Source organism: Opisthocomus hoazin, chromosome 26 (genome assembly GCF_030867145.1).
Source record: "Opisthocomus hoazin isolate bOpiHoa1 chromosome 26, bOpiHoa1.hap1, whole genome shotgun sequence".
Classification (NCBI taxonomy): Eukaryota; Metazoa; Chordata; class Aves; order Opisthocomiformes; family Opisthocomidae; genus Opisthocomus; species Opisthocomus hoazin.
Genome location: NC_134439.1, coordinates 6,250,447 through 6,272,551, shown reverse-complemented (window position 1 = coordinate 6,272,551; position 22,105 = coordinate 6,250,447). Strand labels below are relative to the sequence as shown.

Below are 22,105 nucleotides of genomic sequence, written 5' to 3'. Positions count from 1 at the left end.
CTGAGGCAGTTGTAAGACGTGGGGCTGTCTGACTCGTCCTGGGCAACCCCCTGGATGGAGCTTCACCTTCACCCACATCCTCTGTGGCCGGTCCCTCACATTCCAGAGCCCCATATCTGTTGCTTACGGGCAACTGGGCCGGTGAGGGAGGCCGGGGGGAGATTTGCTTACCCCCCGAGCAGGGACCCGTTTCCATTCCCCCCCATCTCTTAGGTCCCCTCTTTCTGCTCGGTGGCAAGAGGGTTGGGGGTTCTCTGCTTTCTGTGGAGCCACCTCCTGCTGCCTCTGCCTCAGGGAGGGCAGGGAGCGGCTCCACCAGTCGATCTCCCTCTCACACTCCTGGATGCTCCTCAACCTCTCCACTTCCTCCTTCAGCTCTGCCACCAGGCTGAGCAGGTCACCGAACACCGCCGCTGTCTCTGCTGTCCCCCGGTACGAGCGCCAGGCTCAGGCACTCCCTGCAGCCGGAGACCCGGACAGCTGTGTCCTCGCGTGGGGCCTCCGTCTGGGTCCCCACGCTCCTTCGAGCAACGGCTTTCCCACGGGCAGCCACCACAGTCAGAACGTCTCCTGGGTGGGCGATGCCCACGGCTCGAGTGGCCAGGAGGGGGGGCTGCACCCTGCCCGCGCCAACTGCCGCGAGAACTGAACTGAGCTGAACTGCCGCGAGAACTGAGCTGAACGGCCGCGAGAACTGAGCTGAACGGCCGCGAGAACTGAGCTGAGCTGAACGGCCGCGAGAACTGAGCTGAACGGCCGCGAGAACTGAGCTGAACGGCCGCGAGAACTGAGCTGCCGCGCCACTCCCCAACCGCCTCCACCCCCCGCGCTCCCGGGGCTGCTCTTACCCGTGCGGGGCGTGGCCGCGGTCACGCTCGGCTCCGCCCCCTCGGAGTCCGCGCTGCCGCCGGTCGGCGCCTCCTGCTTTCCCGCTCGGGGGGGGGCTGGGGTCTGCTCTCTGCCCCGGCGCTTCGGCCGCCTCGCCGCTGCGGGTTTGCCGCTGGAGAAAGGGACCCTTGCTGGGCAAAAAACCCGGCTTCTCACTTAATTCAGGTCCAGATGGAAGCGGTGATGCTGTCCCTGGCAGGGCTTCGTGACAGAACTGCCTATGGCTTAAGTCACGTTTTCTCATGACACCAAAAGAACAAAGTTTCCTTTGTGTGGATGTTTTTGAGACCCTTTACTTTTAAACGCAAATGCACAAAGTGAAATTTCTGCCTAGAAATCCGGGTCACATCCCGTACCCTGCATCACCCTGCCTTCCCGCAGCATTTCTTTCTTATCTGTTCCCCCTGGGCTCCCACCACTCCTGTGTGAACCTGATGCTGGTTCAGGGAGGCCATAGAGAAGATAAGCAGGCCAGGAGAATGTGGCTTGCAGGCTGCAGAGTCCCGACGGACCCTGGATGACATCTCTAGTAGGATTCCGCTCTTTACGGAGAGCAAATCTGCTGTGCCCCGCTGTCACTGCGGAGTCCTGCTCTGACCTGCCTTTAGACCTTGTCACACTTACAGCTTCTGTAAGAACTGCATCCCGTGCCACGCCTGGAAAGTGCCGTCACGGATCTGCGTGATGAGATTCCCACCAAGGTTTCTGGGGAAGAAGAAGATCACAGAAATGAATTGGACCTGTGCTACAGGAAGCTGGAGCGAAGCAGTATTGATTGGTAGGAAATATGCAAATCCAAGGTAGAATAGGGAGGAAACTGCTGCTTTCTCGATTTTTTTTGAACCTGTCAAGGAGAGGAAATGAAGTGCACATGTGCTTAATCTATTTTTGTTCCAGGATGCAGCAGCAAGCCTTCAAGAAATGGCTTCTATTATGGCTGCGTTTGGACGACCATGCTGTGGTCTCTCATCCTGCTGTGGGTCATCCAGCCATCTGCATTGATCTCTTCAGCTCCGTCACTCTTTTAGCAGGAGAAATTTAGTCATAGTTCTAAAAATAACAGGAACGTCTTCTAGCACAAAAAGGGTGATAAATGCAAACAGGCTTCAGTAAATACACTAGAAAGAAACTTTTATAACTCACATAAGCTGCAAAAAAGGAAGTGGCTCAAAAGCATGTTCCTCAATCCACGGGATTTTGTTGCAAGATAAATCCCTGTTAAAATTAGAACACAGAATATTAATTACATTTGCACGGTCATGTTTACTTTCTCTTGCTTTGACACTGGCAGCATCTATGTTACACGGCTCTGATTTCACGCGGTGTTTATATCTGCTATTAGCTTGCAGTGGTGTGTAACCTGTGATAACCCTCCTGACTGAGGTGGCTTTCATCTCAGTGATTTTTTTTCTAGCTCTGATCCCACCAGAATTATTTTAAGGCTTGATTTTTCTCTCTGATAACTGAAAAGATTCTTTAGGCAGGCACAGTTTAGCAGCTGAGGAAGTATTTGCATGGCCCACACCGATTTGTGACCCTCTGGATACGCCAGAGAGATGCAGCCCACCTTCCCTGGGTGCCATCAGTGCTTTGCTTGCTGAAGTCAGCCAGGAAAGCCTGAGCAGAACCTCTTGTCTGAGGGCTCAGGGATGGACTGGTACCCACACGTGTGAGGAAAATGGTTATTTTCCTCTTAATCCCTTTTTGGTGAAAAAGTCATGTTAAAGGGATCCTATGAAAGATGCAAAAGGAAGATCACGGAAGTCTGGAAAGGGCAGAATGAAGGGGTAACCCAAAGTCCTCTTCCCTGTACAGCTCTGCTGTGAGATGCGTGTAGACACCCAGCCGCTGCGGGATTCACCTGACCCGGCTTTAGAAGCCAAAGTGTTCATTGGCTCAGCCTGAATTCGCTGCCCGGGCTTGTTCTGTGGTGAACAGCGAGAGAGAAATGTTCCCGGGGAGTGATTCATCCCCTCCTCAGACAGGTTCCCAAGATGGCTTGGGTGAATGGGAAGTGCCTGTTCCTCTCCGTGGAAAATGAAGAGACCCTGAACAACCAGCTTAATCCTGGGCAATTATTAGGCATCTGAAATTAGAGGAGATGAATGCACAAGGTCTCTTCTGTAGGAGATGGCTGCGCTACTGGAGAGGGTGTTCAGGGAGCGACTGCAGCTCTCGCCTGCGGGCTCTGGACCTCCCAGGGAGGCTGCCGGGCGGTGGGAGGAAGGTCTTCACACGCGCAATCTCAGAAGCGCTTTGGAGAGCTCAGTCTGCAGCCCCGTGGAAGCGGAGTGTGGCTGGAAGCCTGTTTCTTCCCAACCTGACTCATTTAGCCTGCAACCCACATCCTGCAGAACATGCTTTCTGCTTTGAAGTTCTTGGATCCTTCTTTTCTACGATGTAGGGCACACATACCTGCTAAAAAGACGCGGGGAGGGGGAGCTTGTGTGGGCAGTGGGCCCCAGCACTGGCACTACCTTGTTTTCCACCATTCCCCAGCATTGAGACAAGGCTTAGATGCAGCCCTAGGGCTGGCTCACCGCAGGGGAGCTCCAGAAGGGCCAGGACCACCCTGGACTTGGCTCTTTCCACACCAGCATGCATACTAGAAAATACAAACCCTCCCTTTTTGTGGGAAAAACGCGAGCGTGTAAGGGCCACATTCAGCAAATGACACTACAAATGCAGATGGCTGTGGAGCTGAGACACTTGCTGTGATCTATGAATATGAGCAATGGAGGGGATTTTGGGACACCTCGCTGTGTCCTCATTTCAGCCACTCTGATAACAGAGGAGTGGGACCCAAACCATGACCCTCATGAGTCAATTCCGAGCCAGGGCTACCCTTGCTGTCAGCTTTTCCACATGAGCAGTATTTTTATCTTTGCCGTGAGGTTTGTGCTGAGAAGTGACTGTACCCGTGTCTCCTCTGAGGCTCAGGTAGTCTGGGCACTGGGCACTAAAGCTCCGAGCCTCCACCGTGGGATTTATTTCTGCCTCTCAGGCTTTGAGATAAGAAAAGCAAACGTGATGGCAGCCAAGCAGAGGACAGACAACAGGGCAAGATTTTGTCATTCTTACTTCACACTTCCTTTGCCTGCACCACACAGGAAACCCTAAAATACGTGCAAAACTGAACTTGAAGGAGAAAAAAACCCGAATGCTCCTCTGCTCCCTTCCAGTGTTAGAGACAGAGCGCTTGTTGCAGTTCCAGATGACACTGTGTGGACGCAGACGCACATTTGTTTCTCCTCCAAGAAGAGTGAGGACTCAGCTGGGTACGGCCCTGAGCAACCTCACTGTTTTTTTTGTAGGAAACCCCCCTGTGCTAGCTCTGAGGTCAGCCCTGCTCAGAGCAGGAGGTTGAAGTAGAGACCTCCCAAGCGCAGTCTGGCTGGGATTTTAGCAGAGGAAGGGGTAGTGCAGGCTTCTCTTGCCACCTGGGATGGCCACTGGAGAGGCTGTCCCAAGAGCCAGCAGCCATCTGAGGCTCCGTCCTCACCCCAGGGGAGGTCTGTCCACCCAAACCCTAGCAGAAGCAAAGCCTGCAGGGGTTTTGCCTTGCTCTAAGTGGTTCTCACCCGAAAACTTTTGGTCCTCAGATTGCCAGAGGCAATCTCCCAGGGCGTGGGAGGTCACTGTTAGCTTGGGGCTGACCACAGGTCAGCCAGTGTCTGTGCAAAGGGCAGAAGCCTCCTCCTCTTGGTTGGATTTGGGGAAACGAAAGCTGCATCGTTCCCCGATGGGAATCCTCTCACCAGGCTCCACGGCAGCACTGAGCCGCCCGGCTCTGCTCTGGCTGCAGCTTGAAACCGAGGAGGAACACAGCACGCTGGCATGGGGCCGGGCCAAGCAGCAGGGCTGGAGGAGGGCGAGGGGATGGTGCTTATAAATATCTTCAGGGTGGGGGTCAGGAGGACGGGGCCAGACTCTTTCCAGTGGTGCCCAGCGACAGGACGAGGGCCAACGGGCACAAACTGAAGCAGAGGAAGCTCCAGCTGAACCCAAGGAAGAACTTCTTCCCTCTGAGGGTGACGGAGCCCTGGCCCAGGCTGCCCAGGGAGGCTGTGGAGTCTCCTTCTCTGGAGATATTCAGACCCCACCTGGACGCAGTGCTGTGCAGCCTGCTGTGGGTGACCCTGCTTGGGCAGGGGGTTGGGCTGGGTGACCCACAGAGGTTCCTGCCAACCCCCACCATGCTGGGATTCTGTGATACCTACAGGTGCTTCAGCAGGAGCAGCCCCTCCAGCGAACGCCTCCACACTGCCCGCAGATCGTTGGCCTGCAGGAGCCTGCAACGAGACAAACGGACGTTCACCACTCCGCCAGCTGCTCTCCGGGAGGAAACGGGGTTTTCAGGGGGAATCTCCTGCAGCAGCGTTACTGAAACACCTCTCCGAGTCCCCGCGGGGATCATCGCCGCTCACCGCAGGAGAAGGCACTGGCTGAAGCTGACCGTAGCCCGATCCTTGAGGAAACAGGCTCAGGGATGGTCCCGTGGGTCAGAGGGGACGTAGCTCCGGGCGCTCCGTGCTACCCCAGGGAGCCCTAGGGATTCACCCCCTCCTCGCTGAGCCGCTCAGCTTTGAGTTCAGATGGAAACGGTTTGTGTGGGCGCTCGCCGTACCCTCGCCTCAAACACCAGACGGAAAGGATTGAGAATACCTGAACTCCTGATATTTTCAACGCTGGATGATACTTACAAGTACTCAGCCCACGGGTAGTGCCTCCATGCTTGGTTTTCGATGGAAGAAATGGAGTTGCCAGTGAAATTCCTGCCAAGAGAGGGTGGACACCGTCACCCCCCAAAGCAAACCCTTTGCAGATGTGGCTGCGGAGCTCGCCCGGGGATACGGCAGCACAGGCGGCCAGCCTGCCCCGGGGCCGAGCTGCCTCTGTCCGGTGCCTCCTCCCAGCTGCCCCGGGCAGGGTTACCAGGTCTGAGGGGCCTGGCGGGGCCTGGTGGGGCCTGGCGGGGCGGGTGGCTGCTGGACTCACAGGATGGCGAAGGCCCGGCGGCGGGTGGCCGGGGGCACGGTGCCCAGGGCGGCCTGGCTGCAGTCGAGCAGCTCGCGGCGGCAGCGGCAGGGCAGCGGGCAGGGCAGCGCCAGGCCTGGGGCCGCCGGGAGCAGCAGCAGGGCCAGCAGCCACGCTGCAGTGGGCCCATGGCGGAGCAGGGCACGGCCAGGGGCCGGCTTCGCCATGGCAGCCGCTCGCCTCGGGGCGGGGTGCGGCTTCGGGCCTCCCCGCCAGCAGCAGGTATAACATAAAATAAATACAGCCCCCGTCCCAGAGCTCGCCGCGGTGGAGGATGCCGTTCCCTCCCTGCTGTGTTATCCCCCGGGAAGCGCTCCGGCTTCCTTCCTGCGTGGATTTCTCCACATTCGTCGTCCAGCCGCTGGACCCTGTTTCACCTTCGCCTTCCCGGTTAAAAAGCTCACCGGTGATCAGGCGTCGAATCACCCTCCTCAATTTTTTTGTTAAATTGAAGAGGCCACGCTCCTCTTGTTTCAAGAGGGATCTCAGATCACTCCTGTGGCTCCTGCCTGCTCTCTCCCATTTTTCAATCAGCTTTTTTTCCACAGACAGTGGTCAAACAACCTGAGCGTGGGTCTGTTACCAAACCAGCATCCCCATCCCCCCCATCCCCTCGTGATCTGGGGAGCCTGACGCCCCTTCCTGTTGCTTGTGCTGCCTCTGAGGTTCACTCCCCACACAGAGTTACAAAAGCTGGCTTACTTTAATGAAAAACCTGTTAAAAAGCATCTTTGCTTCACATCGTGACAACGTCCCAACTACTTGTCATTGGGGCTCAACCCATGCGGCACACGTGGTTCAACACGTTATGCCAGGACTTCGGCTTCTTTCTCCTAAGAGAAATCTCACTCGGAGAAGTATTTTCTCTGTGCCTGTGCAGGCGTGGGTCGGGACCACAGCTACTCCTGCTGGTAAGGCGTCTCCTCCTGCCGTCGCCGGCTTCCTCCTGCACATCAGAGCAAACCTGAGCTGTTGGCTCTGGCGGGCTGGGCTCGTTCCTTTTATTTTTCTAGAAGTGCTATGGACATCTGTTACGCTGTCTAAATAATAATCGTGCCGCTAGGCTGGCTTCCATATACAGCTGACCTGGAGAAGTCGACAGGAAAACACTTCCTCTCCAAAACCAGCATATATTTTTGGGCTTCATTTTAGCAACACTCAGTTCATTTCCCATTTCTTTCGCTGTTACGTATTTAGAGACAAAGAAAACACTGGATCTGACGCACACGTCACTTCACAGCGTTAGGCTTTCATTCCTCATCAAACGCTGCAGAACTTTTGGAAACGACGTGAAGACGGCGCCGCGCTAATTAGATGGCATCTCCCAGCCAGGGAGCTCATCATCAAAACTGAGGTCACACAAAACTTCTTCTTCGAGGTCAAACCGCTCCAAGGACAATCCATTGACCTGGGAAGAGAAACCAAGAGTAAATTTCTTTCTCTACAACACATTTTAGCTTCACCCCTCTGCGCCTGGAAGCTCTGTATCTTGACCACGTAGCAGAGACAGCCTCCTTGGAATTTAACAGCTCGGGAACATTTCTGTTTCGGAAGGACTGACGGCCATCACAGGGCCATGAACCAGAAGGACACCCAGCAGCTCTCCTCCCGAGCAAGTCCTTCCAAACTCCTGGCTCTTCCTCTTCCTCTCAGGCTGGAAGGTGCCTTGCGGCAGGGAGAGGGCCACACTACCTTCCACACTCCGTCACGAGGGAAGTGAGGAGATGGCGGGGGAGGTTGCTTCTGGTAGAACAGAGGTTTGAGGAGCAGCAGGCTTTCTGTTTGACTTTGCTGCTCACTTCTCTTATGGTCATTGCCTGTTAGGTCAGCTCTCCGTGGGCTTCAAAGAAGGCAGATAGAAAGGGATGTGCAGAGGAAAATGCAGAGAGAGAACAAACCAGACGGAATTTCATCTTCTCAACTGATTAAAAAAAATAATCTGGTGGATGTTAGTTACTCCACACAGTAAAACACCTCCTGTTTTACTCTTCAGGAAGAAAGGAAGATAGCTGTGCCCGTGGACACCAGTGACTCAGTGTCACCAGGCGGAGTAACATGCCACAGGGTTCATTGGACACCTCCGCCACGCAAACCGCAGGAGCTGGACGCTGCGCGGTGCCGATGCGTCACGCGAGAGGGACGCTCGCTTTCCACCGACCGCCGTGTCGGTCATCCCCCCTCGTCAGCAGCAGTGTTTTCAACCTAAGCGAGGCGGAAAGCCTCTGCTCGGGACTGGCTGCGTGCAAAAGCTGGCACACAGAACTCCTCTTGCTGAGCACAGTGATTAAACTTTTACTGCTGTACCTGGGCGTTTTTGTTTGGTGCACGCTGACAGACCCCACAATCATCTGCAGGGATTGCACCAAAGCTTTTATTTCACCAAAGCTTTTAACAGTCCTTCCCTCTGGGGTAAGGACACGTTTATGAAGTGCATTTCTAGATGGGGAGTTTGATTTATTGAAGAACTTATTAAAAAATAATTTGATTTAAGCTCCTGTGGCTTTACCAGGGTTTTCACTCTCCCAGATTCTACGAGGAGCAGTCCTGGACACTGTCGTGTGTCAGACTTGTCAACCTGCACCGTAACAGTGCCGCACCCTAACTGCTCACTTTCCTGCGCTAAAATATACATGCATTTCTGCACAAAGATACCCCAAAAAGCAGGAGTTTTAAAACCCTGGCATGCTGTACAATTCCCAGATGTGATTACTTCCCGGGGTTTAAGGAGGCTGTCAGGGGCTGTAACGGTTAACAGCTGCATCTCCAGTCCCTAGATGGAACACACAGGCCCTGCACAAAAGCTGAAGACCCACCGGTTTTACCTGAACAAGTCCCTTCAGTTCCTCTTCTGTTAGGGAGTCTGCGGGCTCCTCTTGGGAGGAATTGTACTCCACGGCCACTTTCCCATTCTCTGAAACAGAACAAACAGCCAGAGACATGGCTAATTACTACTGTGTGTACTGACAATAAACCTACCCTAAACTCCAAACTGCTTCGTAACGGCTTTCGGAGCGAGCGACTGGTTGGTCTGAATGAGCGCGCTGCCTTCTGTGGCCTGCCTGACTTCTCTTCAGAAAGCCACACGGCTCTTACTCAACGGGGTGGAAACTGGAATTGAGGAAACGGAAATCTATGGAGAGGATGGAGCACGTTAATTGTTGGTCTCTGGGTACACGATGGACCATGCGGCAGGAAGCGCTGCTGAACATTGGAATCCAGAACCCCACCTTTCGAAAGAACACCTTAAAGAATCCAGGGGAGGAATCTGGGAGACAGAGGGCCCCTCTCTGTAAAATGAGGACAGCGGCACTGACCTGGTCCCATCGGGGCCAGTCCTGATAAGCGTAAAAGACTGAAGTACTCAGACACCAGATAAACAGGCGTCACCTAAGAGCTCAGAGGGACATGGAACCCAGAGCAAGCGGATCCAGGTGTTCCTGGACAGGCACAGAGCCAGCTTCTATGATTCAAAGCTCAAAGGAGACAGAAGCCCCAAGGATGCAACACTGAACACAACAGTGGGGCACGGACCTTTGACGGCACCGGTTGGCTTGGAACCAGGACAGGAACGTGCAAAGTGCTGCAGTTCCGCTCATGTTGCCCCTGGAACCAGAACCTCCCCACATCCCCAGTCGGCACGCACATGGAGTGTCAAAAAGCTCTCCTGCCAGCGCTTACACTCTTGGAATCTGGAGTTTCACTGAGTTATTTATCATTAAAAAATCTGACCTCCTGTCAGATTTTCCTTTTGCTCACGTAGCTCATAGGGTGGAACCACTCTGTTAAACCCCTGCAGACCACAAGTTCAATTTTGCCTGAGACCCCCCAAGCTTCACTGAATCCCAAGAAAGCTTCTGAGAAAAAGAATTTGTATCTGTTATCATGCAAGTTCTAGTACCATTAGCCCAAACACCCCAGCATTTAACACAAAGACAGGCCTTACCTAGGACTACGAGGAGGATCTTCTGAAAGGCGTTAGACAAAGCCTTCCCGACTGCGAGTTTCTGAACTCTTCCCGAGGCTGTGACAAACTCGAGAGGATCTGAACACAACACGCAGCACGTTACCGACTTTCAGACGACACTCTGGACATCAAGCACACCGGCTGCACGGCGCGAGGAAGCGTACCCAAACACAGCCTCACGGGGCTGTAAGAGAGCTGCTCACGTCTCGGGAGTTGCTGGCAGCGTGGCAGGACCCTCACAGCACTTTGTGTGCCACCCACAGCAGCACACGATCCTCAGCCCCAGGTCGGGACCCTGCCCAGGGCAGCGGGCAGCGCAGAGCCCCGCTGGCACCTGAGCCGTGCCGCAGGCACAGTGTACGAAATATATGTGAAATATATTGAATGAAATGAAACATATGAACATGAACATGGCATGTTCACAGCAGCAGTGGCTGCGAAGGGGAATGGATAACCCCGCAGGCGAGAGGGAGAGAACAGAGGGTAGGAAAGCGGCCCTGGTGCGACGCGGGGAGGGAAGAGGCATGCTCAGCACCCCTTGCTGCGTAACACAGCAGCTCACAAGGCCCCACACTGATCCTTGCCTCCAGCTAAATTCAGAGAATGCAGACTCACAAACTGTGCAACCACAGGGTTGACCAATGTCTGCGCCAGCTGCTCTGAGAGACTTTCAGCTGCATCCAGAACGAACCTTCACTGTTCTCTATGTCAGCCTCGCCGAGGGCAACTCCCCTGGAGTGTAGCCCATGGTTGGGCAGTGCCACCTCTACAGCACACAGGTATTTCACGGATCGCTTCTGTGATGTCTTTTCCAGCTCCTCATTCTTACCATCAAAGCCAGAAACATCCTGCAGCTGTTGGCAAGACCACAGACAATTAATTCTGATTAAATAGGAAGGGGACGTTATGACCACATAGGCCTATGCCTGCACCCCACAGAGCTTCTCTGCACGGCGTGTGGCTCCAAGGCAGCAGCACGTGGTGAAGGCAGAGCAGAGGTTTACTCTTTCGACCCTATTTTAGAAATCCCTCACAGTCCCCATCCGTTGCGTCTCAGTCACCTGGGACACTTCCAGCACACAAAGATTACTGTCGCGCCCTGGCACTGCTCTAATCACAGCCGCCCCCACTTTTGTTAACAGAAGCCAAGCCAGTGCTCTCACCCACAGCGATCTTCTCTCCCCGGGCTTTCAGAATACCCCCATCTGTGGTCCAAACCGCAGCCCCTGTAGCTGTCTACTATTTGCTGATTTGAGGACAATTCTTTTTCCACCAACCGCTCTGGTGAAGAAGAAGATGAGGGGAAGGAAGATGGATGACTATGAAGGGTCCCTTACTGTGATGATGCGACTGGACCAGCCGTTAAAGCCAAGGTAGTGGTTGGCCAACTCCTGGCACTTGTTGCTGGTGAGAGCAAGGGCTTGCTGCGGACGCCCTTTCTGCTTGGTGCAAACACAAACCTGCCCAGGAAAGAAGAAGAACCCTGGTTAAGGCAGGCTTAGCTTGCAGGGTTCCCACTGCAGACACACCATTGGTGGCTGGGGGAGAGTCACCCAAAGGTAACCTACTCCCTGACCACACGCCCGCTTCTGAGAGGTGTTAAATATTTTTTTTCACCCAGGATCGGGCCCTGCAAATTCTTCCAGAGGAGGGATGCTGCCATTTTACTGCTGAAACGCTGCCTGGGAGCCTGGCAGGGGATGTCACCGTGTTGGTAGCGTCCAGCCAAGACTTTTTCCCCAGAGATCATCAAGTATTTCATCGAATCCCCCCATGCTGCTGGAGGTCATGGCGCTGAGCCCTGCAAGTTGCCCACCTGGGGCTGTTCTGCTTACCTTCAGGGGAGATTTCTGAAACAGCCTCTGCCCGTTGCACGCGCGCTGGGCTCTGCCGGCATCTCCAGCTGAATAAAACTTGATGATGGCGTAACACCCAGGCCCTGCCACGGCAGCGTTTCTGTGCGCTCGCACCGAGTAGAGCGGCCCAAATCTGGAAAACGCTGAAAACAGGGAATGCTGAGGAGAAACAAGGGAAAAAAGGGTCTTGTGAACTATCTATGGGTGCTCCAGGGCCCACAGAGAGAGGAGTGCTCACAAAACAGAATGACCTAGAAAACAAGGGAAGTTTTTAGTACTGTTTAACGGCAATGAGCCCTGGAATAAGCAGCGAGACTGAAGACGAGTATCTCATCTTCAGATGTGAAGAGATATGGAGTATCTGTCCATAACAATAAGCTCAACCTGGCTGAACCTCTGGCCCTGATGTTGTCTCATCTCCCACATCCAGCCTCCGCATTGGGAGGAGAGCGACGAGAGACCGGGGGGGTTTCTGTCCCCCCTCACTTGCTGCCGTGTGCTCTGTGTGGGCGCACTGCTTCGACAAAGGGGGAACATTTCAGGCAGACACGGAAACTAAAAAACGATTCAAACCCCCCAAAAGAAAATACAATAAGGGAGGGAAATATATATTATTAGCACACAGATGAAGCCATCAGTATAGATGGGGGGGAGCTGGGGCCTTAGCTTCAGGGGCCAGAGGGACCCATGTGGGGGGTCCTGGGCCCCGTTCCTCAGCTCCAGGGGGGGTCCGGGCCCCACTCACCAGACCCGGGCGGGTCCCAGGCCCCACTCCCCAGCCCCGCGGGGGATCCTTGGCCCTGCTCCCCAGCTCTGGGGGGGGTCCCAGGCCCTGCTCCCCAGCCCTGGGGGGGTCCCGGGCCCCGCTCCCCAGCCCCGGGGGGGATCCTTGGCCCTGCTCCCCAGCCCTGGGGGGGTCCCGGGCCCTGCTCCCCAGCCCCGGGGGTGCCGGGCCCCGCTCCTCAGGCCCGGCCCGAGGCCTCGCCTCACCTCCAGTCCCGGCTCCGGCTCCAGCCCCCAGACCAGCAGCGTCTGGGCGCTGCCCGCGGGCACCCGGAACTCCAGCACCTCCGCCATGCCGGGGCCTCCCTGCGCCCGCCCCGGCCCCGGCCCCGGCCCGCCCTCCGCCTGCCCCGCTCTCCCGCCTCAGCCGGGCCACGGCCTCCGTGGCTGTGAGGGAAACGCCCCTCCAAATGCACCCCTTAGCCCCAAATCTGCCCCCCCCCCCCAGCCCCAAATCCTCCCTCCAGCCCCAAATCCACCCCCCCAGCCCCAAACCCATCCCCAGCCCCAAATCCCCCCCCAGCCCCAAGCCCATCCCCATCCCCAAATCTGCCCCCCCAGCCCCAAATCTGCCCCCCCAGCCCCAAATCCACCCCCAGTCCCAAACCCATCCCCAGCCCCAAACCCATCCCCATCCTCAAATCTGCCCCCCCAGCCCCAAATCCACTCCCAGCCCCAAACCCATCCCCATCCTCAAATCTGACCCCCCAGCCCCAAATCCACTCCCAGCCCCAAACCCGTCCCCATCCTCAAATCTGCCCCCCCAGCCCCAAATCCACCCCCAGCCCCAAATCCAGCCCCAAATCCCCCCTCCCAGCCCCAAACCCACCCTGCCCTGGCAGCAGCTCGTCCCCCCATGGCGGCCTGCCCCCACAGCCCCCCAAGAGCCAGAGCCGTGTCGGCGGGTAGCGCATTTATTCTCCAATTTTCTTTCCTAGGAGCGGGGCAGCCGTGGCCGGCGAGGGCCCGGGGTGCTTGGGGAGCCGTCCCCGTTGTCAGACGGTGCAGTTGCCCTCTCCGTAGCGCCGGCACCTCATCACCTTCAGGTAGGTCTCCACCTTGTGCAGGTCCTTCTTGAAGCAGGAGAGCAAGCCGTAGTTCTTCAGCAGGGCGTCCTCGTTGCGCAGGTGGATGTCAAATTTGTCGTAGGTGGGTTTGAGGATCTGGGGACCCCGCGGGCTCCGGTCCTCCAGCTCCTGCCAGGGGACGGAGAGGTGCTGGGGGCCTGGGGACGAGCATCCTCCGAGGCGCCCGTCGCTGAGGCCCCCATCTTGCTTTCGAGGAGGCTGGGGTTGATTTCTCCCCCCTTAATCAAGTATCAAAGGTATTTCTGACTTTCTGTGCTTACAGGTGGGGTAATGACACGGGGGTGATGCTGCACAAAGTGCTGCCAGCGAGGAGGGAGCTGGGCACAGGGCTGCAGGGAGGGAGGGGTGTGTCTGGGAGGGTGCTGGAGTAAGGGGACAGTTGCAGGGTCTCTCGTAGCTACTCTAGGCAAGGAGAGGGGGAATTGGGCCAATAATTATCTCTTTCCTCCCACTTTTGCCAGTGAGCAAGGCTCTGCCCCAGACCCAAGCCGCACGCCTCTGGAGATCTGCAGTCTGCCACTCCTGCCCTGCTCTGCTCCCCAGCTGCCACAGTAAACAGGACAGGTTTGGTTAAGTAAAGAATGTCGTAAATAAATCAAATGTGATTATTTGTCTAGTTTCTACATACCACTTCTCAATGCCCAAGCACACATCAAATTGAGAACAAAATGTGGAAATGGTACTGATACACATCCTGACTCACTCCAGCAGAAATGCCAGGACAGAAGATCTCTGTTTACTCTCAGGCCCTGCCTTTCAGAGCTGTTGAGATGCTAGGAGGTGGAAAGAATTGTCCAGACTCGTTTCTCACAGATAGAGGTCTCAGAGCTCTAGCTGCATGGTGATGCTGGCAAATAGACTTAGTTACAGAGTAAGCATAACTGAAAAGGTGTCCTGGCAGATAATAAGCAATTTCATTGAATAACAAAGTAAAAAGTAAGAGTGACCCTTGAAGAAGATCACTCTCCAGCTCTCAGCTGTCTGGGACCTGTATTAACGTAAGAGGGAAACATCAGAATATGGGCTGCCATCTGTACGCGAGACTTGGCTGGGTAGTTTTTGTAAAATGTACTGAGCCCTTACAGCCAGGTGGCAAACTTCATAAAATTTACTCCACTTTGAAGTATTTTGCATGGAGATGTAGCAAACATCCTTTCGTTGCTGTTTGCACAGCAGATTGAACTGATTGAGGATTCTTTGGTTCTGGGTTTGGAAAGACTTGGGCTGCTGTGGTCTGCCTGGTCTGTACTGCTACCTGGGTGGTTATGGCAGTCCGAGTAACATTTGTTACGTGTTTTCTTACGCTCCCCAGTGATGAAACATGTGCAATGGTGTGTCGTGATCTCATTATCCTAAGCTAAGCAAAGTCCAAAGGATGCCCCTGCTCTTCAGAGTGGAAGGTAGGGAGGTTTCCCATGGTCTTTGGATCCCATAGAAGACCCTGAGAGCTCAGTGCCCTGTGTCCAGGAGACTTCTGTCATTCTGTAGTTGTGCTATGTGCTGCGACTTACCCTCATCAGAGCTTGGATCCCTTCCTCCAGATCCTTTAGTTTTTCATACACTCTGTCTGAGGTGCCGAAAACCAGATTGTTTGTGAACACCTTGCTGAGGTATTGCACCGGGGTCAACCAGGACTGGATGAGAACCAGCGAAAACCGAAGAAGCTCCATGTCCTGGAACAAAAAAAGAAGGATCAAAGCTGTGCAGGCGAGATATTTGGTAGAGTTACCTTCTCCCTCTGCAACAGCCCGAAGTTGGGCCACTGCTCCTGCAGCTTCAGCAGATACAAGTCTGCAAGCTGAGGAGCACCACCCAGTCATACGCCTTGTGCAGACAATAGCTTTTCTCCTCCTTGGGGTGGGAATATGGTTCACAGCGTGACCCAGAAGGGTCTGTCTTTCTTTCTTTCTTCATGCAGGGTTTAGATAGTAAAAAAGGGAGAGGAGGAATGATACCTCAGGAAGCACTGGTGTGCTCACAGATGGAAACCGTCCCTTCCTGTGGCGAAGCACAGCTGGGCTCTTCAGCCAGGTCTGTGCTTGCTGTGGAGAGAGAACTTACCGATTTCTGCTGGGCATCATCCTTCCCTGTGGGAGCAGGGATGGTTTCTGAGTAACAAAACGCTGCCTGAGAATTTTTGTTGGCGTGTCTCTGGTCCTCTGGGATATAGGTGCGTTCCTGTGGAGACATCCCAAATACATTCAGATCTGTTGCCCTTGTGCTGGGAGAAGACCACAGACACTTCTTCAAGCTCTCCTGAATGGTTACTCTTTGCAAGAAATGAATGTGAGAGGTGAGGTGTCTCTGCACAGGGTTGGCAGGTAGGAACAGGAGTTCGTGTGTTGGCACAGTAGCTATCGGACCTAAAAGTCTTCCCCTCGCTAAACCAAAGTGCTAAGCTGAATCCAAAACTCGCTTGGAATGGGTTCTCCTGGGGAGTAGGTGACCCCCGAGGACAGCTCTTGCCAAAGTGACAGCCCGTGCCAGCTTCTGGCAGCAGCAGAAACTGGATAGTTTTAAGCACTCGGAATCAGCCAGGGCCGAAGGTGACCGTCACAGGAAAGCCTTGCAAAATATCTCCTGCTGCTTTCAGAGCCAGGGTTCCCTGGCAGCTGACCCTGTGCGGTGGGTTCAGGTGCGGGCAGCGGTGCCCCTGAGGAGGGGACTGTGCAAGGTCAGAGCTGGGGGCAGAGAGCTATGAGGAGGAGACGGGGTCCAGGCTGATGGGACATAACCTGTCCCATCCTCTTAAGACCCTCTCTCTTCACGGAGAGCTGACAGAGAAGACGCTAACGGTTGAAAAGTCTGTTTCTGGGAAGTTATACTGGTTGGGAAGCTGTGGCGTGGTCCTGAAACCATCGAGCTAATGCGAAGATGACGCGCAGAGGCCGCGGCACTTACGAACTCCTTGTATGTCTCGGCAGCCAGGAGGTGAAGGTGCTGAGCCCTCAGCACAGCGTTGGCAAACAGGTTGGAGAGGGGCATGGCCGGGAAGGTGGCAGCTTCCTGTGGCCACTGCAGTCCCAGAGTGATCACAGCGATGAGGAGAGGAGAAAACCATGACCCTGCAGCAGAGCAGGGAGGAAGGGTGTCAGCAGTCCTTTAGTGACCGTGCTGAAGGAGGAGGTGGCACCTGAGCGTGAATTCCCAGGCTCTTCTGTCTGTGCTGGCTGAGGGCTCACCTTCCCGAATGTCTTCTTGGGCTCCATGGGTGAGCTGAGCCCTCCCCAAAATCAAATTAAACCCTCTCCCCTTTCACTAGACGTGCCCTCGAGGCTTGTGCTACTCCCAGTGTTATAAGCAGTGTCTGCCTGGCTGAAGAGTCGTTGTTTCTCGGTGGAAACTGGAGTGTGTCCCTCTGTTTCTCCCCTAACGTGCTCATGTTTTTCCCTAGGCCCTGCCCTCACGAGGAGAGCACGGTTCACTCATCCCTGCGTGAGCAAGCAGGGGATGGTGAACAGCAGGTGAGGGCCTGGAGGTACCTTGCTTCAGCCTTGGCTGACGCCGTGCTGCTGGCGTGAAGCTGGCTGTCTGCCTCGCTGGGGTGGGAGCCGGTGACGTTAGCTGTGCTGTGACCGGCTGCGCCTGCTCTCTGGGACATACCAGCAGAGTCTGGTGAGTTTTGTCAAGCCTAAAGGCTTTCAGCCCGTGACACCTAACTCACACAGTGTCCATCTGTGCCTACAGAGACCACAAAGTTAATCTCGGACGAGTACCTTTCAGCGGAGGAACGCCCTGGAGCCTGTAGGACTTGGACATACGCATTCGACATGGTCCTGATCCCCATCTTAAGCTTTGAATAGGAGCTTTAATAGCCCTGCCAACATTTATGTTAATAATAACTATTATAACTGTGGCTTGACCTCGTTCTTTACGTTCTCTGCCCTCTGCTTGCCCAGTTTAGGCTAAAGACTACCTAAGTTAATTCATGGATTAAAGGCACACCGTAGGGAAAGGTATTCTCCTTCGCTGATTTAGTAGCTGCTGCGTTTTAACTGAGGGCTGGCACTGACTGCACATAGCCCACCACAGCACCACCCCGTCACCATCTCCCGTCACCCTGAGCACGCGGCAGCGCTGGCAATCCATTAAAACTCAAATAAAGAAAAGTACCTGGAGCCATTTCTGCCCGGGGAGTTGCTTGACAGTGAATGTTTCCTCCTTTCATCTAGGCTGGTAAAGGTAGCTGTCGAGCCGCCCCTTATATAGCAGGGGGTCTGTTTAAAATTTATAGATGTGTTCATGATCACAACAACTTCTCTATATCTTCTCCCTGCATAAATGCACAAGTGTTCGCAATGGTGCTACCTAATTGTAGTCATTTATACATGGATGTAAAGGTTGGGGAGCTTGTTTGCCTGGGGGTGAGATCGGTGCCCAACGATTTTGCCATATTCCGCTCTTTATTGCGAATAAAAGTTTCTTGATCATTGGAAGACCCGTCCCAAATCGGCTCAGTGCTTTCACACGGTGGAATTTGCCATGTCCACCAACCGCAGTTACCGGGGCTGACCGACCAGTTGGGAGACTTCTGGCTTAAAGCAAGTGGGATGTTTTCCCCTTCACTGTTAGTGGGGATCGCTGAATCACAGAACCCCAGCATGGCAGGGGTTGGAAGGGACCTCTGTGGGTCCCCCAGCCCAACCCCCTGCCCAAGCAGGGTCACCCAGAGCAGGCTGCACAGCACCGCGTCCAGGCGGGGCTGGAACATCTCCAGAGAAGGAGACTCCACAGCCTCCCTGGGCAGCCTGGGCCAGGGCTCCGGCACCCTCAGAGGGAAGAAGTTCTTCCTCGGGTTCAGCTGGAGCTTCCTCTGCTTCAGTTTGTGCCCATTGCCCCTTGTCCTGTGGCTGGGCACCACTGAACAGAGTCTGGCCCCATCCTCCTGACACCCACCCTGCAGACATTTATAAGCATTTATTAGGTCCCCACCGAGCTGGAGGGATGCTGTCGGGTGGATCCTGTTGCTGCCAAGTAATTTATATCAATTTCTACTAAATCTCACAAGTTCAGCAAACAGTTTTGGTGAGCTGCTTCGCCATAGGCGTGACAAAGAGCTGCCATACCCGGGTGCTTGTTCGGGTACCAGCCTGCCCACGGCAAATGCCGATGCCAGAGCTCTGGGAGGATTCTCACATCCTCAGCTGGCCGAGGCGTTGCGAAGCTCTGGTTGTGAGTGTCTCTCTGCTCTTGCCGGAGATGCCAGCGTGAAATATCTCTGGATTAAGCAGAGGGCTGGTGCGGGAAGGAGGGAGAGGAGATGGGGAAGAGGAGATGGGAGGAGAGGTCGCAGCACGCCTATCCCTGCTTTTGAGCAGAACAAGACAGAACCTGGGATGGGCAACTCCGGGGGGGACTTAAAGGACTTTTACTCCCCGTAAGGCAGTGATTGCCCCAAGCCACCCTGTTCTGGCCCTTTGCCCGGCGTTTGGGCACTGCTCCCTGGTCGGGGGCAGTGGTTTCCCCCCCGGGTTTGCCGTGCCCCGCTGGTGTGGCTCTGCTTCCCGAGAGGCAGCGGCGTCACCGGGGCGGCTGGAGCAGAGGGTGCGAGAGCTGCTCAATAAACATGCCAGGGAGAGCGCGGTCTGTTCCGAGAAGCCCCTGGGTGTTTGCTCGCTGGAGACGCAGTGGTGTTGCAGAGTAAATGTCAGTCCCTCGAGAAGAGGGAACAGTGGGTCCTGCAGCTATCAGGTATCCCGTCACCCAATAGCCAGCAACATCTGGGTGTGTTTTTCTACTCCAGATCGTGTTTAAATATGTCAATATTTGTCGGGGATGAGCAGAGCAGCCGGCACCCCAGCCCAGCACAGGCTCTGCTGCCTGTTAAGGATGATGCTCTACCACTGCAGCTTGGCCAGTGCAGCACCTTGCACCTGAGCCCTGCCCATTGCTTGCTGCCCTGCTGCCTCTCTAGCTCTGTGAGTAAAAGCATGGTGGTAAATTAATGGTTTTTATGTTGCAGCCAAGCATGGACATGCCTGGATGACCCAGACGGTGCGGTGCCCCTGAGGCTTGGTTTGTCCCTGCTCATCTCTGGGCATTAAATGAGGCAGAAGCATCGAGGAGCAGGCAGCGCGTGACTGTGACATGCTGGGCTGGGCAAACACACGCCACTGGCAGAATTACAGAGCACAAACAGCTCTCAAATGTCAGCCTGGCATTTTTCTAGCTTTCGAACACCTGCATTTGCGACCCAAAGTCGCATCTCATAAAGCAGCGTTACACTCTGTAATTTCCAAGTTCCTTTTGTTTTCTGAAATAGAAAAAACCCCGCAATTCTCTTCAGGGTGGTGCCTCGTCTTCCCGCCCGACCGTGAGCATCACCAGCAAGCGAAGCAACATCCCTTGCAGGCGCGTCTCCTCCCGGGGTCCTGCAGAGCCTCAGCCCGGGGTGGGTGCGTGGAGAGGACCTTCCCCGGCTGGCGGGTGAGCTGCGACCGGTGGGTCCCGGCCGAGGAGCCACCCGCTGGCCCCCAGCCCGGGCTCGGCGCTTCGGGGGGCAACGGCGTGGCTGGCAGAGGTTTGACATGACGGTTGGCTGCCTCTGCTAGCTGGCTGCTCGGAAGGTAATTGTTCCTTTGCAGATCGAGCCAGTGGGTTTTATTTACTGGAAGTAGAGCTGCTCGGTTGCACTGAAGCTGTTTCTAAAGATGAGGTCCGGGACCGCAACGCAGTCCGTCTGCCTGACCATGTTGCTGATGGTAGGGACGCAAACTGGGACAAAATACAGAGCCTGGACCGAATATACTGAAATATATTTATTTACATTAAAAACATTTTAAATACAAACCTATCTCAGTATACAATTACAACAAACCCTATCTCCAGGCTCCCTAGAAACTAGTCTAAACATTTAAAACAAAAAGCTGACACTACAGCAATATTTATTTGCTTCTGGCGTTTTAAAGGGAGCCCGAGCCCTGGGCTAAGAGTGCAGCCAAGCGGCAGCGCGGAACCGGCCCAGCCAGAGCTGCTTTCGGCATCGGTGGCTTCCCCTCCAGGTGCGAACAGCAGATTCTCCTGATTTTCACGTGGTTCGGTGAAGGCGGTTGAGCGCGTTGTTTACGCAGAGCTGAGAGAAAGCACTTGGGAAGGCCAGAAAGTTTGCCGTCCTGTGCCATTTCGTACCTGAAAACTAGGGATGGAAGGACGAGCTCTGCTAGTCCCAAAGTCTTGGCAAGCATGGAAACCGGGAGCAGCCAGCTCACGTCTCTCACTGTGAATGCTCCTTTCTTTAATTAATCAATTTTATAAGCAAAACATGTTTAAGTAACGTTTATATACATGCACATGCAACTAATTTGGGATAGTTTTATTTAACTAGTAAAAATCAACCTTAAAATACTGGTTCTGTGCTATTTAGCTTGAATTCCAGTTTTCCATGAAGGTGGTTGACTACCGAACAAGAACCAGCCTGTTCCCTGCTGAAAAGCCCTGTTTGCTCACGATTTTGCCCTCCCTTTTCTGCCAGCTGTTTCGGGAAGCGGAGCGGTCCTGTCTTCCTCTCCTCCGGGCCCAAAATGTCGCTAGCCACAGGCGCGCAGACGCCCGGCGCTCTCTGAGCAGGGACGGATGTTTCCAGCCCAGCGGTCCTCGTCACCCCCTTGTCCTGCCTTGCCCAGCCAAACCCACCAAACCCACCGCCCCTCTGGACCCCTAGCCCTGGTGTGGAGTGCCCAGCCAGCCCTGAACCCCATCACCCACACAGCAGCCGCCATGCCAAGATCATTTTTATTAACAAAACCAATTAGCGCCGCTCTGTTCCTCTCCAGATGTTTTTTAGCTTCTCTTGCAAGACCAGATGTAGCTGGGAGCGGAGTTCCTGGCCCTGGGCCCTGCTCTCCTGCTTCGGTTCCTGGCAAGGGTCTTTGCGTCTCATCCCAAGCTGACGTCTTGGGACCACGGAGGTCCCCCCGTGCGTGCTCAGTGAGAGCTTCCAGGAGAGCCCTGCGACTGCTCTCAGCTTCACAGCCCTGCCCGCAATGGGGCCCTGAGGGGGTGACGTTTGATTTCTAGCTAAACTGGACCCAGGAAAAGCTGCTTCTTATTCCCAGGGCATCCCCCCAACCCTGGCACCAGCGTTACGGGTCACCATCGGACCGGGCATGGCAGGACGGAGCAGGATGTGAATTTACCCATTTCATTTATTAGGACTGGAAAAAGCAGGTGGACATTCATGTCCCACAATTTACATCTTTCCCATAGGTTCTGAGGTTGCATGTGTCCCTCACCATGGGAATGTCCTCGTGGCATGGGCCAGCTCTTGCCTGGAGAGGAGCAAGCCTTGCACAAGACTGTCTGGGCGAGAGCTGTCTCCTCAGATTTTCCTGTAGTCTTTGGGGAGAAAGAGGTCCATTTGGAGGATTCTCCATCTCAGACAACTGCCAGCTTGGCCTGCTGGACACGTCCGTGGCTTCAGAGCTAAACGGTGGCCCAAAATCCACTTCTTGTAGCACCCACATGGTGCTGCTCGCCTCGGCTCCTCTGCC

The 22,105-nt window shown here is 54.9% G+C and overlaps 2 protein-coding genes and 1 long non-coding RNA gene across 4 annotated transcripts; 1 reads left to right on the top strand and 2 right to left on the bottom strand.

The window, feature by feature from the left end:
* Positions 1-6,609: 6,609 nt before the first annotated feature.
* RDM1 (RAD52 motif containing 1) lies at positions 6,610-12,860 on the bottom strand. 2 transcript variants are annotated; one of them, XM_075443660.1, is made up of 7 exons: positions 12,736-12,860; positions 11,725-11,904; positions 11,227-11,349; positions 10,581-10,743; positions 9,869-9,967; positions 8,739-8,836; positions 6,610-7,333 (listed from the first exon to the last, which is right to left on the bottom strand). In XM_075443660.1, the coding sequence occupies exons 1-7, from the start codon at positions 12,820-12,822 to the stop codon at positions 7,232-7,234; spliced, it is 852 nt and encodes a 283-aa protein (XP_075299775.1). In that variant the 5' UTR covers positions 12,823-12,860; the 3' UTR covers positions 6,610-7,231. The 2 variants fall into 2 exon arrangements, with proteins under 2 accessions (XP_075299775.1, XP_075299776.1); XM_075443661.1 differs by having other exon boundaries at positions 8,748-8,836.
* Positions 12,861-13,379: 519 nt separating this feature from the next.
* Positions 13,380-14,197, top strand: LOC142364314 (uncharacterized). Its single transcript, XR_012766236.1, has 3 exons — positions 13,380-13,574; positions 13,656-13,852; positions 14,078-14,197. It is a non-coding gene; the product is annotated as an uncharacterized LOC142364314 (long non-coding RNA).
* On the bottom strand, positions 13,524-16,601 carry GH1 (growth hormone 1). The gene is made up of 4 exons (XM_075443659.1): positions 16,518-16,601; positions 15,678-15,794; positions 15,128-15,289; positions 13,524-13,724 (listed from the first exon to the last, which is right to left on the bottom strand). Exons 1-4 carry the CDS (start codon positions 16,599-16,601, stop codon positions 13,524-13,526), a joined length of 564 nt encoding a protein of 187 aa, XP_075299774.1.
* Positions 16,602-22,105: the final 5,504 nt, after the last annotated feature.